Below are 20,745 nucleotides of genomic sequence, written 5' to 3'. Positions count from 1 at the left end.
GCTAGGCCCAGGTAGGCCTAGGCCAGGCCCAGGTACGCCTAGGCCAGAATTTGAGGAATGCAACAAAACAGATGAAGATGAGACTTACTGTAGGCCTAATTAAATTCAATAGTTGACATGCTTTGTTTTAGATTAAAAAATAATAATGAAAAAATCCCGGCGACAAAGCGTCGATCCGACTGTACCCAGTCGCATTGTTTGCCGTAATTTCACATGTTTGACGATTACCACAATAAATGTGTTATGTCACTGATTCATGTGCACTCATTTATTTATTTTTTGTCCATTTACACACATTATATATCAATTATAATTAAAAGTGAAAAACTTAAAATACAAAATGAAAACAAAGTAAAGAAATAAAACATAAATCGTAAATTTTTAATAATCTTCCTGCCCCGGACCATGATCTCATTAATAAAACACTTGAATGGTCACGATTTCAACTTTAACCTTTGAATGTGTACAGAGCAACCGTGTCATGCCAGCCCACGATGTTCGCTATGACTCAACTGGGCCTAGGCCTAGGCTGTTAAGTTAGCGGGGCAGTGCAGTATTTTGTTACAATTAACGTAACCACGGAAACATTTATTGTATTCTTATTGTCTTTATCTAACAATTTAGCTTGTCTATTGTGTTTAGGTAAACTAATTATTTTGTTACAATTTGTAAACTGTTGAAATAATAGTGGTGGTTGGGAGCCTGTAAATCCTGGTCAGAAATGTTGAGTGCTGGACAGGCCCGTCCACCGCCGACCAGCGTGGTGACATCCCTGCATGAGCATCCACTTTTTATGCATACAGTACATCTCATGCATCATAAAAATTTTAAAAGATATAATGTACTGTATGTAATAGACCGATTATACACTAAAATTCATAAAAATGATGTGAATTCATCATTAAAATACCCCTTGTTTTCAAAAAACAACAAGGGGTGCTCTATTTCATGAATTTTACATAGAGGGCGCTATATGCAAATTTCTTTTTTTTTTGTATACTGTAACCATGATTTCCTTCCTCTAGTAATGATACCTTTGGAGCACTATTCGGACCTTAAATCCATGAGTTATATTTAGATTGTGAATGTATGTCAATAATGGAAAAGCATTGTACAAACTTTATAGATTAGTATAAAAACTTTATAGGTTATTAACGTTCGTAATATAATTTGGTATTGTTAATAATCCTTACTGTATACTCTACCTGTACCATGGCTAAATATATTTTGCTAATGGTATTGTAGATAACCATTTATGTCCTACCAACTTTTTAACATTGGCCTGGTGTGCTGAAATGGCATCCCTGCTGGGGTTGCAAAGGGGCAGCGCTCCTAAAAGGTCCAGTTTACTATATATGTTTAGAAAACTCCTATTGCATTCTTCTACTCATAGTGCATGACTTACTCTATATTTCAATCACTGAAAATAATAATGTATACTCACATATTTCTGTCCCATGAATTTCAGGGGGACCTCCACCCACTTGAAATTTTTCGCCTCCCCTCCTTGGCAAATTTACTTGGGATTTTTGGTCCTTTGGGCCAAATTCACAGAGAATGAAATCCTTGATGTTTTAAATACTATTAATTAATATTACGAATATCACTACCCCTTCCCTACCCCTCTCTCCCGCCCGGTATGATTTTTTGACATACAGTAATTTCACTTCCTTCTCACATCAAGAGTGACTCAAATGAAATGTTTCCTATATACAGTACATGTCATAACAATGTTCTGATCATTAAGAAGGCCAAAAAAAATTGTTTGTTTGCCCTCCTCTACCCGCCCCTAACTCACTGAAAAAATAGGGGCGGGAAGTAAAAAACTTTCTCTACAAATTAAAAAAAAAATGTGAGTGAATTTTATCTTAATTTTTTGCCAGATGCCCTACAGATTAGTCTAAAGTTGTTTTCTGTTGTAAGATATTGCATTCTAGGGCTCTGTGGGTAATTTTTATTCTATCTGATGAGTATCTTAAAAAAAAAAAAATAAAAAACTTTTTCCAGCTCCCCCTCTCCCCCCCCCTTTTTTTTATCATTTTAAAAAAAGAAGGGCAAACCAACAATTTATTTTTTAGGCCTAATATTGGCCACTCCAGGTCTTCTTTTTACAAGCTCAAGAGTTTCATGAATGTCCTTTCCATTTTTTTATCCAATTTTTGACAATGTTCTGATCGTTAATAATATCCGCCACTCCAGGACTTCATTTTACAAGCTTAGAGTTTCATGAATGTCCTTTTCATCTTTTATCTTATTTTTAACATTTTTTAAAAAGTTTATTTGTAAATTGACATTGATTTGATGATGAATAAATGAACTGAATTGAATTCACTACATTCATAGTACCATGCGACACCACTTCTTTGATAAACAACCTGCAGTTACCAAGCAGACTATACATCTGAGGGCTTACCCAGGGCTCGATTTAGTACTAGCCCGGCGTACAATGTCTAGTAAAAACCGCTCCGGGCTAGCCTATTTACTCCTCATGTTGCCCGGTTGTCTAGTGGAGAATTAGCAAGAAAAAAATTTTCATTCAAAAAAAAAAAACGGAACTTTCAAGATAATCCCTGCACAGGAGCTACCGCAGCCCAGAGTACACTCTAGCTAGCTTTCAGCTCTCCACATGCGTGAGTGTTTAATTATTAAGATGATCCCCAAGTCATTCACCAACCAACCACTACAGGATGGCATGTTATCTTCCTCTATACTAAGATCTTTTGATCGTTCAATCTGGTTAATTTAGGTAGTTAGAACATTTAATTTAATGTACTACCTTATATTCATATTATTTTCTCATAATGATATTTTTAAAATGTTCAACTTTTAATAATTAAGTACTTCAATGCTATAGGTAGGCTAGGCTAGCCTAGGCCCTAGGTCTTGTCTAAGCCTAGGTAGCCTAACCTAGCCTAGGTAGCCTAACCTAGCCTAGGTAGCCTAGCCTAGCCTAAGCAAGATTTATTTTGGGGGCGAGAGACCTAAAGATTTAACAGATGCATTGGTTTGATTGATTTCTGGGCCCTTTGTTATATATTAGAAAGCCAAAGTTATAACCAGGGAGATGTAAACATGCTCATCTGTCCTGTCCCTGTTATAACCAGAGTCGATTTTGCACCATGGGTGATTTATTTATTTATTTATTCAACAATATTTTGAGAGGGTAGCTCAAACAGCAATGCTACAGAAATTATGAAATTGCAAATCAACCTTTAAATTTAATTGTCGCTAATAAATATTTTGAAACAAAAGTTTTTCCTGTCTGTGGGCTAGTAAAATATTCTGTGGGCTAGTAAAATCTCTAGTAAACTAGCCCAGTGGGCTAGTTACAAAAAAAAGTTAGGGCAAGCCCTGCTTACCCACATCAAAATGTGGGTTGGGAGGGACATGTCCTTTTGTCCCCACCTATGTCTCATGGCTACATCACTGACTACGTATTAAAACCTATTATATAGTACAGTAATCTGATAAAAAAAAAAAACTTAATAAATACACAAAACTTAAATAGGTTATCACAAGTACAACTCAAAAATGTTGTTATTTAATTTCCTTTAGGTTACAAACTGCTAATTGTTTTCCCTGGATATTGGGCCGACATGCTTAAGTGTTGCTGCCACATTAGTGCAGTAGCAGGCAGCCCACCAGTTACCCATTTATACTCCTGGGTGAAGAGAACAATGCAGATAAAGTGCCTTGCTTTAATGACACAAACAGAATGTACAGCGAGGGATTGAAACCCTGACCTCGAGGTTGGGAAACCAAAACATTCCTAATGCACCAAACCGCTTCCGACTAAAGATAAATGACCGGTTTGGTGCAGCGGTTGTCTTCCTGCTTCTCAAACATATGGTTGAAGGTTCGATTCCTACAGTAATTGTGTATTTTGCTTGTGTCCTTAGGCAAGGCACTTTACCTACAGTTACCCCTGTATCTCTCTCCACCCAGGAGTACAAGTGGGTAGCTGTTAACTTCAAACACAAAATGTGTAAACTATAGCTGCAGTATTTTGGAATTATATGTATGTGTGTATATGTGTATGTATGCGTGCATGTGTGTGTGTGTATGTATTATGTGTTCCATGTGTTTGATCTAATAACTGGGGGTAATAATGTGAAGCACAGGACTTCTGTACTGTATATAAATCAAATAGGATAGGATAGTAGACTTGTTTCAAGTACAATGCTTCTGGTTGTGAATTGAGCAGTTCACTGGGAGACAATCCCTTACTGTTTTCCCGAAGAGTGTGTACTGCATTATTTAATGTGCACATGTGCTATACAGTATATTGCACACAAGATCACTTCTCATCCAAATATTATTACAGTATTAATAAAAAAGATACAGGTGTACAGTGTTTTAAAATTAGGAACTTTACAACATCAGGTGAATACTGTGATATAGAAATAGGCTTTGCTATAGCAGGTATCAATCACTTGGGTATTGCATTACTCAGTAACAAAGGGGTATCGCATGTTATTGTGACATACAGTATATATATCAACAATGTGGATGTTTTATGTTTTTTGTAGGTGTCGCCATCCACCGAGGCTATGCGTTTGTCCAGTTTTCTTCAGTCAGTGAAGCAGAGTTAGCAGTTAAGGGAGAGCATGATACAATGTTTAGAGGCAAGCGATTAGGTGAGGCCCTTTACGCAGTTGAGTACTGTACTTATTATAATATAATAACTTAATTACAGAAATCAATAAGTTTATTGGCCTGAATAGCCCACTGTATCCTTTTTCATTTTCCTCAGGGCGAACATCTGTTTGTGAATTGTAATGATTAATTTGTATAGGAAATTGGACCCGGTTCTCAGTACAGTATATTAAAAATTTCAGTTAATAAAATATATATGAATAGAGAGATTCGGCGATTGGCGTCACATGACCTAACTTGGGTGTTGGATGTAAACAATGGACTGGCACAGTGGAGATTGCTATGGCAGCTGTCCTACTGTATGTTGCTGTAAAGATCATCATTCATAATTGCTGTATTTGTTCTTTTCAACGTAATTTAAGTTACTCTAAAGTCGATTGTTGATGTCCCAAATTTCACCACACCAACTTTGCTTGACTTGTCGTCCAAGGGAATTTGAGATTTTTTGACAAATGTTAGGCCTAGGCCCTGCGATCTACCAAAGATTTCTAGGCTAGCCAAGGTTTACGAAAGGATCACATATATTTTAAAGCATACAATGCAAGGAGAACGCTAGAATAAGTAAATAAACACTATTTTGAACCATCATATTGCCTTTCCTTGCCATTTATTGCTCACGTTAACAGTGTGTGGTTGTTTTCGAAACCATAACATTACCTTTTCCTATACTTTCACACCGATCGCACTGTATTTTTTCCATGGCACACCCACCATAGGTCACATGACTGGCTCTAAACAAACATCGCCAAATCCCTCTATCTCTCCTTTTCCTCTTTGTTTGATCTCTTTAAGCCCGATTCACATGAGAACAAAATGTTACATGCATCCCATGCCTGGGAACATTTAGCGCGCGTGTCCTGCAATATCGCCGCTGTGTGAATGACCAATAGAGCTTTGTTCACACTATCAAATTTTATGTGACCAAAAATTGTGATATGCCCATATTTGGCTGTAATAATGACATCATCATCAAGTCCATACATGGTGACATCACACAAATTTGTCACATAAAATTTGATAGTGTGGACAGAGCTTAACATACTGTACATCTCTTGTATAAAGCCCTGTCCAGACTATCAAGTTTAATTTGACAAAAAATAAAACTGTTGTATGCCCATATATAGTCATGTCACATGTTTATGTAAAGTACTATAAAAAATTTGATGATCTGAACAGTTAAAACATAGCACATGTTCTGCATCAAATTTTGTATCTTGTCAATCTGATATAAATGTCCTAATTTTGTGTTTGCACAATTGATTTTTAACAAAACATGTCTGGGGTTTTTATGGATTTGAGAAAAGATAAGATAGTATTAATTGAATATACAAGTACATTAATTATATATTTATTTTCTGTCATTTAATTTTGTCAAATTTTCCATATTTTACCCCACGGAATTATCTTTAGTTCCATTTTAATTCTCGGTTATAAATAATTTAATATTCATAATGTAATCATTTTTGTACTTACATGTTACTAAATTTTAAAATTCAGATTGTAATATTGCTGCTGATAAAAAGAATAGACGGTATGAACCAGATCGCAAAAGTGATGACCGAGATCGAAACCGAAAATATAGTCGGGAACGTGATAGGGGAGCTAGTGAATACAGGTAGGCATATCAACTTTAAATTAGGTTTTTAAGTTAAAAAAAGTTCTTTTCATAATTATAACTGGTGATTACTACTAGTCATTTAGTACCAAAATCAACTCCTACCAAACCCAACTCCTACCAAACCCACCTCATACCACATCCTATCCCCTACCACTGGCAAGTCCAAAGGGGCACCCATCACTCTACTACAGTGTCTTAAAAGATACAGTTCAGTAACAAGGCACCCAAAATGCTAGCAAATCCCATATAACTAGTAGATCACCATTTATTATTCATGGCCCTCCCAGGGGCAGGTTTTAGGGAGGCTTGGTCGGCCCCTGCCCTCCTTTTAGAAAGTAAAAAAAAAAAATTAAAGGAAGAAAAATAAAAAATTGATAGCCCAAGACTCCTCAGAGGTTATTTTCGACCGTCTAGAAAACACAAATGTTTGCGGACCCCCAAGGTGGTGTTATCTTGATGGCACCACTTTTGCGCGCCCGTCCCCCTTTCGGACATCTCTCGATCTGCCCCTGCCTCCCTTATGTCAATACTCTAGATTTATCACTGATAAAATAAATGCGATTTTCCCTTCCTTTGCAGTAGGGATCGTGACTTTGAACGTTATCCTGATTATGACCGTGTTCCTCCAAGACGTGACCGTTCACCATTGCGAGATGCTTATGATGAATCATATAGAGACCGTGTTGCTCTTCGGCGGGATGAACCAGGAAGGTAAATTTAGCGCTCTGTTCATTTTGTTATCAATATTTTAGCCAGTTGTACTTTCCTAGGAACACACTGGTATCCCTGGGTGGTGAGCGACAACATAAATATAGATCTTTGCCAAAGGACAAGCAACTCGCACAGCTAGCTTTCAAATCCGCCACCATACGGTTGAAATCCTGAAAATCCAACCGCTGCACCAATCACTGCTTTCCAACTGGACGCATTTTCAGTTCAATATTTTTCCACAGCACTAATAAACATTGTATAATAATTTCTTTTATGCAGAAGAGAAAGGGATCGTGATCCGTATTATGATGATGTGTACAGAAGGGAATCACGTCGTGATCCACTGGACCCATACGTTAGACCCCCAACCAGGGATAGGTATGATGCACCATTGGAACGCAGAGAACCAGCCATACGAGATGATCCCTACAGAGACAGCAGAGAATTCGCTCGTGAACGAGATGACCCCTACAGGTAGATTTTTTAGTATGTTTTCATAGTGATTATGCTATTATATCATTTTACTTTTTACTATTGACTACTACATTAATCTAAGACTTATACCTTCTTTTGCGAACCTGCTGCTTGCCAATCTGCTAATTGTTTCTAATTAGCTGTTCCATCTGTTGTTCTTACCCCTTCTGTTTCTGAGAAGTGAAGATTCCAGGATTTCATTTCTTTAATTTTAGTTTTCACTTTTTTTTTCTAACGTGGTTTACAATGCATGTGGAAGTAAGAACTAATGATATGCGTGACACTTTAGTCTTCATTACAGAAGAGACCCGTATGACAGAGATTACGATCGTCGTGTACCGCCCGGGGCGTCTATACCAGCACCACCTGCAGCCATCGATGAGTTTGAGAAACCGATTGATGCCGAGATTTTAGTGGTAGATAAACAACAAAGGTAAGATATGTGTCAAAATTAATTCCAAGAATATGCTATTAGGCCAAATCAAAAAAATTATTACTCTACAATATGCTAGTCATAAGATAGCCATTAATATAAAATGTTAGAATCATGTCTTTCCGCATTTATAAATCCTATGATGTTCCACATTGTTCAATATTTAAGGCTTGGTAGATTGGATTTTAGATGTGAATTCATATAGGCCTTGTTTGGAGTGAATCATTATATAACTAACATCTTGTTAATATTAATTTTCATGCAATATTTTTATTCCATTTTTCGTTCATTGTTATGTAAATTCAATTAATGCGATCATATGTATGTTTGGGTGTCCCTAGTTTGAAGAAACTACTACCAGAGATCTAGTAATATGTGCTTTCTTAACATGTATAGTTGTAGTTGACTGTGTGCGGTGATTAGCAATAGCTATAGGGAGAATAAATTAGCTACAACATGGAAATATCATGAATTTGATTCAAAGCCTGGTGCTTTACTGTTGTTCCACATGCTTCCACATAAGTACTTGCATATAAGCATTCAATTCTCTCTCACAACACAAGTTGTAAACATGAGAGGTAGTTGATTGGTTAGTTCTTGTCACCTACACTTGATTGATTGATTGATTGATTGACACTCTTTACCTTCAGAGGGTACGCTGAGATCGTGGAACGCCGGCTTAAGGAGCAAGCCTTGAATGTTGGCATGATCTTCCTGAGTACTGAATTAACGATGATGAAAGCGCTGGAAGATGTGACCCGTCGTGATGTTCTGTATGCGATCGTCATAACAAGCCAACACGAGCTTCACCGCTCTGTAACACTTAACATCTTGCACGGCACTCCACAAGGTAAGAGCTATGGAATTTTATTTAGTGTGACTCGTTTTTTATTCTAATCCATGTGAATGTGTTTACATCTTGTAAAATATACTTATTTAAGAACAGATTTTTTTTTTTTAAGTAATGTTTTGTTTATTTTTTGTTTGAGTAATAAACAATAATTTCAATATTATTATAATTTAATAATATTGAAAGCATAAGAATACTGGTATATAGTACACTCGGTTTTCGTATATTACTTGCGCTAGATAGACCAAACTTTTCGTTGTTTTTTGCAATAAAATGTTGCTATATGTGTCGAGCCAAATATGCATAATCTGCGAAGTATTGTAAGAGCATTTCTCCGTGAAATTGCAGCTTTTCTCTGCAACTTTAGCTGAAACCTTTGTTTCTAAAGAAGAAAGTTTTGTATCTGAGTCATATTTTTATAGTAGTGATACAGTCATCAATGTTCACATTCGCAGTCCAAGTCAATGACTGGTTAAGACATTCGTGCGTCTTCGTACTGTTTTAAAAAATCTCTCCTTTTGTTAGACTGTTCAATATTTTGTATACAGACATCGAACCTTACTGCAAAAGCAATTTTTCTGCTCCCAATATTTTTCAAAGTAGGTAGCTGGTTAAAACATTTCTGCGTTTTTGCGCTGTTAAATGGATCTTTTTCAGAGTTTGAAATTTTTTTACACAGACATTCAAATCTTTAGGCAAAACAAATTTTTTTCGTTCAGCCGCAAATATTTTTGACAGTGCCGACTGGTATCTGGAAAAGGCATCCATTCGTTTTTGCGTTGTTAAAACTATTCTGTAATTTTATATACAGACATTTAAATCTTACAGAAGAAACGAGTATTTACGCTGGCAATATTTTTCGGTCTTAGAAAGTAGGTGGACAAGGCATTTATGCATTTTTCTGCAGACATTCAAAAACTTCAGGAGATTTGGAGAAGTTTTTTTTTGCTGCACATATATTTTTTTTAGTTTTCATGTGACGCTATGTATGACTAAACGAATTATTCTACGAGTTTTACCTCAAAGATATACTATGTTATCGCTAGTGAATACATTATTATCGTCGATATTCATCTAACAAAATGCTCATTTCACTTTATGTGTAGACTACCGTATATTCTCGCGTAAAAGACAAGTCTTAATATAGCAAATGACTATCGAAAAACATCGGGTTGGCTTTTTTACGCGCAACATACAAATTTTTTTTTTTTTTTTATCATTTTCGTCTTATGTGCGGATCGTCCATAACATGCGAGTTCACTACTGAAATGAAACTACTATTTGTTAGTATGAATGAATGCAATTTTAAATGCAGGGAATAAAATTTTGATAGACAACGTTAAAATATCATTTGGAAGATTTGACTTCTTTTTTAGCCAGCTAGATACAGTATCAAGACCATAAAAAGCAGCCAAAAGTATGAATTTCGAGGGTGAAACAGCGGGATCGTCCTATACGCCCAACATACAAACATCCTCAAACTCCAGGGTCGCCTTATACGCCGAATGCTTTATATGTAATAATATACGGTACGGTACACTTGACTTTCTTAACCCCTGAGTGTGCCTTCGTGCATGTGCTACCTAGTAAACTGGTACCAGCAACTCTCACCGTCAAGGGCTGTCTGTACCAGTACATCGGGGTATATCCCTACTCATCTTAAATGATGTACAGTACTAGGTTCTTTATAGTGCATATGAGCCGTTGTTTACAATGGGCCTACGGTTTATAGGCCTTTTCCGAGAATACTTGTTCTACACCAGAACCGTAGACGAGCCTGCTAATCGAACCAGCGCGGATATTGTAGCTTCTGTAATGGCCCCGTGCCCTAACCGCTAAGGGTGCCTTCGTGAATGTGCTACCTGGTAAGCTGGTACCAGCAACTCTCATCATCAGAGGCTGTCTGTACCAGTACATCGGGGTATATCCCTACTCGTCTTAAATGATGTACAGTACTAGGTTCTTTATAGTGCATATGAGCCGTTATTTACACTGGGCCTACGGTTTATAGGCCTTTTCCGAGAATACACCAGAACTGTAGACAAGCCTACCAATCGAACTAGCGCGGATATTGTAGCTTCCGTAATGGCCCCGTGCCTTAACCGCTCATCGACTCATCGATAATGATATAAGTATAATTTTTAAAGGCCTGCACTTTTAGAAGATGAACATCAAAGCTTTTCAGATTGTCGATACTTATTTTGTATTCAGCCAAACACTCATTGTTTTTTCGGAAGGCCAACAATTTTCTGGAAGACATTTCTGAACTTTTTTTGTTGGTTTCCCAGCCTTGATTTCAGGGATTCCATTCTTCGCTGTGCAGTTCGCTTGTGTCCTTGAGCAAAGTACTTTATCTGCATTGCTTCTTTCTACCCAGGATATAAGTGGAGTTGCCTGCTCCTGTGCTGATTACAGCAGCAACGTTTTAGCATGTGGACCCAATCTGGGACAGAAACACTTCATATCTGGAAAGAAATGCGCTACATACATAAATGAATTTTTTAAAAATTTAAAAAGGATACAATATAGTCAAATGACCTAAACACATTTTAGAATCGAAGGTAAATTTTGTGGCTTAGCCTTCGATTTCTCTTAGTGAAACTGAATATTATACAAAGGAGTTTTACTATAGAATGCATACTTTTTCAATAATAAAATCTTGAGGATTTTTTTTACAAAAAGTTAAATTTTATAGCTGTTATTGTAAAGATGTTAAAATACATTCATGACATTTTTGAATGGTAGAAAAGTGGTAAAGTATATCACGAAATTGTACTCAATGATTTTTGATATGTTTAATGTTGTACATGGTAAGTCAAATGCTTCTTTCTGAAGGTGATTTATTCAGATATTTGAACAGTTATCATTAATTAAATATGCTGAGAGGCGGAATATTCCACTTGCTATTTTCTCTTTCAGAAATTTTAATTACAACAATTTGTTTTCTTCCCCTCAACCAGAACACAGAAATATGCCTTTAGAGGATGCTATGAAACTCATAGTGAAAAACTTTGACAGTTATATGCAAGCATTACGAGAAAAAAGCAAGGGTATCTCCGCAGAAAAAGGTCTCGGTTCTACCGATCCTAAGTTAGCTAAACTCCCCGCAGTAGTATCTGAGGCCATAAATGAGCTTACAATGCCTCAACTCTTGAATCTGCTTGCCGATGGAAGACAGTTGACTATTCCAGAATTGACGCGAGTTATTAGTCATTTGTCCAATATCCGTCAGAAAATGATGGTTCTTGAAGGTGTAGCACCTGGCAGTGTCACAGGTAATTACAATCATTGTATAATATAATTTATGTGAAATACTCTATGATACTTCAGTTATCAATCAATGTGATCTTTCATGAAAATTTCTGTTATATTTAGGTGATGCTTCAGTGCCATCAAATGCTCCGCAAGCTATGCCACCTGTCACCAGCAACACTGAAGAACTCCAAGCAAAGATCCTAAACACCATTTCGTCTGCAGGAGCCGTACCGAATGCCGGCCCTTTGAAAACTAATTTAGCAGCACCACCTGATAACACTAAAATAGTTAGCCAGCCTAAGCCAACGCCTGGAGGAGATATGCCGGCTGCGAATCTAAACCTGGACAATCCAAACATCCAGAAAGCACTGAATAGCTTGATCCAGATCAAGCCTGGAGTTCTGCGAAGTCTTGTTGGAAGCACAGCGACAGAGACAACCCCAACGATGGTCACTGCTGACAGCCAGAATCGGCCAAATGAATCTATGATGTCTAGACAAGAGCATTCACAAATGAGCATTGATCAATCACAGCTCCAACAACAACATCAACAACGTCAACAACTAATGATGCAGGATCAGTATCAACAATACCAACAGAATCAGCAAAACCACCAGCAGCAACAGTTTATGCAACAGCAGCAGCAGTTCAACCAACAGCCGCAGATGCCATTCCAGCCGCAGCAGCCGTTCAACGGACCAGTGCAGCGGTTTCCAATGGCTCACCAGCAAGCCCAGATGCAAGCCAACTTCCAACAGCAGCAGCAACAGCAACAAATGTTCTATGGAATGGGCCAGAGATATTAAAGTACAGAAAACCACAGGAAGTTAGTTGTGCTCTGAAGTCAGTCTTTTGCAGTTAAGATCAAGAAGTCCAGCTAGGTTTTTCATTGTTCTGAATGCCTGAAGATACTTTTTGCTGTCCTGGTGAAAGGCATGTTTAATCTAAGTCATGCAGACATTTAAAAGATCTCTAATTATTTTTTACCCTGTCCGAATTGTATCAAAGTCAAGTGTATCTATCTACTAACACAGTTTGATTTTGATAGAAAATACATTTGTTACCCTTATGGTATCTAATTCGATTTTCGTTTAAAATTTATAAAAGTTATTTTGATACCAGGATTCTGATGATATCTGCCGTGAAGATAAAATTGAAAAATATTTCTAATTCTGACGATGATAGTAATGTTATAGCTACAGAATACAGTGTAACAATTTTGTGTTTTACACTCTACAATATTGATATAACAAACTTTTATCATGATTTTAAAGTTTTGTCAATAATTAAGATTTAATTGGATAATAAAGGTTTGATAATACATCATAAATTGTGTGTGTACATAGTGTACCATCTTTTCCTTAATTGTTTCAATGAAAATATCTCAACCTCTAGTTATGTATATTTTGTTGATGAATTGTAAACTTCAGATTGTGTAATAAAAGTACAATTATGTTGTTCCATTTATCGTAATTAAAAATCTGTTACTTGGTTTTAAAATGCAAGGATTTTTTGCTTTATATCCATTGCTTCAGATGTTTTATTAACAGCTCAAAGAAGACATCGTTGAACATTTGTGGAAAAAAACAACAGTGGAAAAAGAAACAACTACAGAACAGTAGTATTTTAATTGGAAAAAATGAATCATGGGTAAAATAATGTTTGTACATTTTTAAAAAGGTTTTTACTCTTTCGTGAAATTCATCACAATAGTTCCTCAAGTTAATACATCAGGTTACGATGTTACACCGTGATAGAGATGATGGAGTTTTGCTCTTTGTTGTTTTGATACAGAAATCATTGTATGCATCAATAAAATTCTGCATCCAGATATTTTTTTTTTTCATCTTCTAACTTCAATGATTTGCAAAAAAAGAAAAGAATGATTGAAATATGATTGTACCATAGCCTTGCATGTTTCTGTCAGTTGTTAAGTAAATTTGTAACAATAATAAATAAATTTTTTACAATTATTACAACAATATACATGTTTGCACAAGTGAGAATTTATGTTCCAAATTTGTTATGAGTTTTGTACTGTTTACATGATTGATTTTGAAAATTATAATTTCTTTACAATGGTTGTGTTTTAACATTTCTTTTTCATCATATTTGATGCACTTTGTAAAAAATTTACTTCATTATTGCTGAACACTGTTTTTTATGTCCTGTATAGGCCAATTTTTTATCTTTAACGTTGAAATAGCGTCAGTTGATGTTTAAAATTAATTGTACCACAATGCACAGAAAACAAGATTTCTCATAATCACGTCATAATTAGTGCTTGCAAAAAGTCGAATTATTCTCATGAATTTTTAATGTTTTGAAGGAGTCACGGAGACAATGAGCGTACACAATGTCTACCAAAGACCAAACAGCATATCAGATGATAATGGGGGGAGGAGGGGGTGATATTGTTTTTGGAAGAAAGTAAATCTACAATGAACCGAACATGCTGTATATAATTTTAGGTTTAATTTTAGGCTTGCCACACAGTTTAAACGTACTATAATTAGGTGTACAAATTTTTGCTATTGCTTAATGCTAGTATTTAGTTGTCTAATAAAATGTAGCTTTTGAATACTTGAGTGCAAGTGTATTGTTTTTTATTCATTCGTCGGTGCAAATTTTGAAATTACGTATGAATGTGTTTTTGGTGCGAATCATATCAAAGATAACCCAGTTTAAGTCCAAAGACTTATTTCGAGCGTGTCATTCTGCTGGTTAATGGGGAAACACACTGGAAGACAATCTATTCTTTTCCAAAGAATAAACAGCGTTATTTAACCTGCACATGGCCGTATAGCACACATTGACCAACAGCTTAAACGTAACCAACGCTATCATGACTTGTATCTTAGCCCTCCAGCTGAAACACAAGGATAGAATTGAAACAAGGACCAACAATCTGAATGGTTCTCTACGGCTCAGTGGCTACCACCAGTTTAGCCTATAATTATAGCAGATCGACTTGGAAAATAAGCAAGGTCTCTTAACCACTAGGTCCAAGTAAAGGTAAGGTAACGTAAATGCTGTATGTATGGTGCAAGTGGTTCACTGTTGCAATCTAAACTGAAAGAAACACAGAAGCAGACCCGTTTGATAGTATTTTTTTTATTTGTCTAATTGTAATTTTTTCAAAGAGTTGTGCATTCAGATTTAAGTTGAAAGCATCAAGTTAAAATCGCATTCGAGCTGGGTCTTCTTCAGCACAAGAAACCAAAACATTACTAATTGGCAAAATGCTTGGCTAAGAACACTTGTTGTCTAGCTGTATGACACTCGCCTTGACTGAGGTTGCAGGTTTGTCAGACAATATAACAGCTGTCTCTTATACACATCTAGATGTGTATAAGAGACAGGTGATTGGTACCGTAAGCTACAAAATACGGTGGTCCAGTACGACAAGACTATCCACATCGCCGTCTTGGTATTCCCAGGGGTGTCTCCCGGGTACCTGGATACCATTGCATACGCCCTATGACTGTAATATAGTTGTGTGTGTATATATATATATATATATATATATACATACATACATATATTTATTTATGTATTCATTTTATATACTGATAATAAAAGTAAAAGTACTTACAATAAGTGTAAAATATATAAATTTAATTATTCAACATAGTCCTACTCTTCAGTTATTAAAATACTTTAATATACTTGTATACTGTATTTATACCCTATATATTTTATTTGCATTCTAAATGTTTCACCGGCAAAATAAATATGAAATTATATGAGTGGCGAATCCAGTAATGTTTAACAGGGCCCAGGGGGGAGATTTTCACTGAAAAAGGGTCAATACCATCTCAGCCCCACCATGTTTGGGACTGAGGTAAGGAAATTTATGATTACGTCACCCTCTAAATGATCGGAAATGGCACTCAGACTTTAATAATTTAGGGCCCCCTTTAATTTGCCACTGTATGTAATGTGATATGCAGTCGATGTCAGAGACGCATTATACAGTTATGTATCAACAAAGCCCTTTTTGGTCAGGGTGCTAGATAGAGGACCATGTGGTTAGGTGCCCTAGGGGTCGGGGGTCTGCAGACCACCGCACGAGAGCGTATAGGCGTTAAGCACTGCCTGTGTAATGTCTTACACTGTCGCAAAGCGGCACAACATTTCTTAACAGAAAATATGGCCATTGTACTAGTCGTCTCCTATAGATTCTTTTAATTGATTGCATGATGTATAATAAAGTTGATGAATTTTATTTGGATGTCGAATCACGAGATTTTCTTTATTTTTGAATAAATTGACAAATATTGTGTAAGACTTTTTGTTTTATTTACAGACCTCCAACGCTCACATTTTCTTCCATAGATTTTATGTTAATGAATTTTATGTTCCAATATATTTGGGGGAAAATGAACCACAGGGAAAAAGGTAGACAGTGTCACTTGGCAATATGAAGGGGAACGTAGCAGTGTCTACGAGGGATTGCGTCCACAAATGATTGACTACGTGTACGCATACAGCAACTAGGGAGACCTGACTTAACCCCAAAATTATGCGTGGAAGACATACTTAACGAGGAAGACGTACTTAAGCTTAGAGTGAATTAATCTATTACAACAATAAATAAGCCTACAATAAATAAATGCATACAATAAATAAATGCAATAAATCTACAACTTAAAGTGAACTTTTAAATTAAATAAATAAATGGTGAAATTCGTGCAAAGTTTTTAATATTGCATTAATAATGTTTTTGTGTGAACATAAAAGATTTTTCATAAAATTAATGATTTATCAACTGCTATGAATGCTATCAAGAGTGATTTAAATTCTCTAATACCGCCCTCAGTTGTGCATGGCTAGTTGCCGTCTGCTGTTTTGCGTGTTTTAAACGAGAGAATTCAATCTAACCAACACATTCACCATTTAAGATTAAAATGATGTTGTTATGAGGAAATAAATGTTCAAATTCATGCAAAACTAATTGTGAGATTGTAATTTATACTTTGTAGGTGTCTTAGTTGATTTAAATTACTTTCTAATAGCAAATTCATAGCTCCATGATCAGAAGTATGCTTAATATCAAATAGCTTCATCAAATCAACGATTTATTAAAATGTGTAACACGATTTTTCTGCGATTGTGTACACATATTTCCAAGCGTTGTAGGCATATATATTCAGATGTAAAGGAACGGTTCAAATTCGAATGCTGCCCTCATTCGTATACGGAGTTCCCACCAAAAGTACAAATATTCGTTCCCCATCAGAGCAGAACATGTTAAATTGTGTACAAGTTCAAAAAGAATATACAACAATGCATAAATAGGTAACAGCACAAGGTAACACTATATATAGCGGCTACAATGTAATCATTCAGTTGTTAATTATTCATTTTATCCGAAATTGAAGGTCGTTTTCTACCAAGTCATGTCTGTAAAAATACAATCCATACCTGCATGCGATTATTTTTTTTATAACACATTTTTATAAGAAAGCCGTGGTTGAAATTGCTTAAAAAATAAGAACGAATTGAGGCTAAGTTAAAATCAAATGAGGTTTTTATTTTTAAAAATTATTAACCAACAAATCAAACTAGTCACATACAGTAAAGTAATGTTTAAAACGGTTATATAAACATTACCTATATCTACTCCAATAGTGTACCAGATGCGAAATACAGTACTGTATTTAGTACCATTAATCTTGGCTTCCATACAAGCGCTACGCAGTAGACCTACAGCGATTGAACTTAAAACGCTGTAGGGACAATGCAGCGAATTTTAGGAAACTAAGCTTCAGGGAAACGACAAAATTAAACATTGGGTAAGCTTGTGCCGTAATATTTTTCTTTCTTTGAAAAAATTATGTAAAATAAGAACATATTGAGCCTGAAATTGCAACAAAAAAAAAGCACACTGAGTCTGGGCGAAATGTTACTGGTTCTTTAAAAAAAGGAAGTGTAGTCGGTAACAACAGTTTAGTTGCATGATTTGTGGGCTGCAACAATTGAAAAAAAAAAATCTTCAGGCCTACAAAATGACAAGCCATGTCTACTAAGCCCCTGGCTTTAAAAATATACTGTCTCTACTCAAGGACAAACAAAAGTAGGCCACAGTAGTTAACCCCTGAAGTCTAAATCATCTTCAACTGACTTGACGATAAAAGAACTTTAAAATTAGTATTTTGATTGGCTCTCTAAATAAACAAAGTCTTAATATTCGTGGGTTTTGTGTTGTCATCGGCTGTTGAATCGTAAGCCTAGGCAGTAAAATGCAAATTATGTAAACAGTAGACCTAGACCTCATGCAATACTGCAATAACTCGCTGGGACACACAGTTTCCCGATTAAACCAACGGTTTATATTACTGTATAAACATTTATCATCAATGATTTATTTGTTTCTAAAATGGGATCTAGGCGTATTTTGCATTTACTTATTATAACGCCAATATAATTGTAGGCCGTTTTATATTTTAAACAAGAAATGATCGTTTTTTTTTAAATATAAAATACAGTAAGCATAAACTGAAGGTAATGATTTGTGGCTTCCCCTATTGAGATTCAAACCGAATATTAAATGAATGATCTAAACAATAACTTATGTAGGCATGCAATCTTTTAAATTGATCTCTCTATTTACGTAAAATATGCAGAAGTGGTCGTATAGGCGTATCCTACACAATTTAATTCATAAGTATAACCATAGAGATCTATGGTATAACCCAGTTATATAGGCATGCACGATTTGTTTTTGTTCTATTAAAATTGTTCTAGATTATGTGTCTTCCATTGGAAAACCTAGTGTAATTATTTACCTCGCCAGCACCTTGTTCTTTATTCGTTGTTTATTGTCAAGGAGACAAGGTACCGTACCGTACAATAATCCACTGAGTTGTCGGACGGACAAGGTCTCAAAAGCGAACCCAATCACTTAGCATGAGATCCTCAGCCGCCCGACTTAACATAAATACCGGTAGAATGTTTTCAAAAAATAGGGGACAAAAACATCGCCCTATTCTCCAATGTGACATTGAAGAAGACACAGAACGGTATCATCAACAGACAAGTACAGTATAACCCAAATAATCTTCCGCTATTGTATTAGGCTTACACTACGCAACATTAAAACTCTATTGTAGGCCTACAAGGAAAAGAGTAGGCGTACACCTTTGTATTATTCACACACAGAAATCATTATTAATACAACATTCATTATTATAAGTAAATCAAGTATAGTCCTACGTTTCTAGATTGTTATCTTATTCACGCAAGCAATAACAGAATTATTATCTTATTCACGCAAACAATAACAGAATGCACACGAGGAGTACGTGTCTGCTAGTGGAAACTGGACCGTATGGATATCTGTGTAACTGTATCCACGGTTGTACTATGACCTTGGTTGGTAATTAGACAAAGTCTGTAAAGTTAAGAAACAAAATATTAAAAAAAAGTCATTGCTATGCGTAAGAGCAGTGAGTATGCATCCATAACGCATCTCTTAACAAAGCGTGAATTCAACGACAATAATTGGTTCTTTTATCGGATATTCCTCATTCCTCAGTCACCCAGATTTATCAATACAGTTCAAACGACATGACATCTACCATACACACAACACAGTCCTAGTAGGTTGGTTGTACTTTGAAATAAAAAGTAACAATACTATATTCATAAAAAGACCACAGGAAAACATGCCAATAACTAAGAGAAGATGTACAGCCTACGTTAATTGGCATATCTAAAGGGCACACGACCCCCTAAAACGCTTGCGCCCTGCCCTTCTGCCCCTCACCCTACTGAAAACTAGCTGATCAAAACAAATATTGTGAAGTAGTTAAACTCATGTCATCAGTTATTTTTGCAGCCAGCTCATCTCTTCCCCCAACGCCACTACCACTTAATCATCAGGGACCACCAACTTTTAGCATATAAGAACAAAATATATGGTTAAGCTTGTGCTGAAATGCATAATTTCTCCCAATGATACATTTCATTCTTTGAAAAGTTTGTAAAAATATTGTTCTAGTACCACCACTAGGGTATCAGAAGAAAACCATGAAAATTTTTTGGGAAAAAAAACCATGAGAATAGTTTTAGATGTTTGGCCTACAAATACATCATGGAAGTTTGCATTTAGTGTCCCCATTATTTTTACTGTAGACAGGTCTACTGTATTGGAGCCAGCGATCAGCCAACGAATCCACTACTGGAAAAAAGACATGGACGCGCGCAAGCATAATAAATAGGTAACTTACTGTATTTCACATCGCATTGATTTCGTAACCCGGGGGATGAATTTCTATGCGATTATTTTCATTAATAAGCATGGAGGGAGGTGTTCATAGTATAAACCAACTTCGATATGAATACTGTACCACCTTGGCAATAATTAAAGTAAACAACCTAGGCTATATTGTATGCTGCTTCTCTTAAAGGCTGTACTACTGTATAATTACTACCGGTATAAGTTTTTCATTTGCCATGACATAATCCTGATCCTTTGTTTACCATGAATGTAAGGATGAGCCGAAAACGCCAAAAATAGGCCAATTTTTTGCAGAAACAAACAATGGTAATAATAACAACAATAATAATAAAATAATGTATTAGCCAATTTTGAGTAGTAAATATTTGGCACAAACTATAAAGGCAGTTGGTAGCGTAGTTAATGTTTTTTGTCGAAATTGGGTTGTCAAGTACCCTGCCTTTTCCGGTTGTTTGGTGTTGTGGAGGCACCTACCGAACACTACAGTAATTACTTTTTTATTT

General features: G+C 35.9%; 1 protein-coding gene across 3 annotated transcripts in view; it reads left to right on the top strand.

Moving 5' to 3' along the window:
- The window catches only part of LOC117117212 (nuclear receptor coactivator 5-like), an 18,562-nt gene extending 3,977 nt beyond the window's left edge, over positions 1-14,585 (top strand). Inside the window, exons 3-10 of one of the 3 annotated variants that reach the window (XM_033261449.1) lie at positions 4,530-4,637; positions 6,154-6,271; positions 6,857-6,985; positions 7,265-7,459; positions 7,749-7,892; positions 8,543-8,742; positions 11,703-12,017; positions 12,118-14,585. In XM_033261449.1, coding sequence (XP_033117340.1) covers positions 4,530-4,637; positions 6,154-6,271; positions 6,857-6,985; positions 7,265-7,459; positions 7,749-7,892; positions 8,543-8,742; positions 11,703-12,017; positions 12,118-12,803 — 1,895 coding nt within the window. In that variant the 3' untranslated portion in view covers positions 12,804-14,585. Of the gene's footprint in view, positions 1-4,529; positions 4,638-6,153; positions 6,272-6,853; positions 6,986-7,264; positions 7,460-7,748; positions 7,893-8,542; positions 8,743-11,702; positions 12,018-12,117 lie in introns of all 3 variants that reach the window. The other 2 variants (XM_033261450.1, XM_033261448.1) reach the window with 2 other exon arrangements.
- Positions 14,586-20,745: the final 6,160 nt, after the last annotated feature.

The sequence above is a fragment of the Anneissia japonica genome, unplaced genomic scaffold, assembly GCF_011630105.1.
Source record: "Anneissia japonica isolate Jap-2015-1 unplaced genomic scaffold, ASM1163010v1 scaffold287835_len3118868_cov185, whole genome shotgun sequence".
NCBI lineage: Eukaryota > Metazoa > Echinodermata > Crinoidea > Comatulida > Comatulidae > Anneissia > Anneissia japonica.
This window is presented reverse-complemented; position numbering and strand designations above follow the sequence as displayed.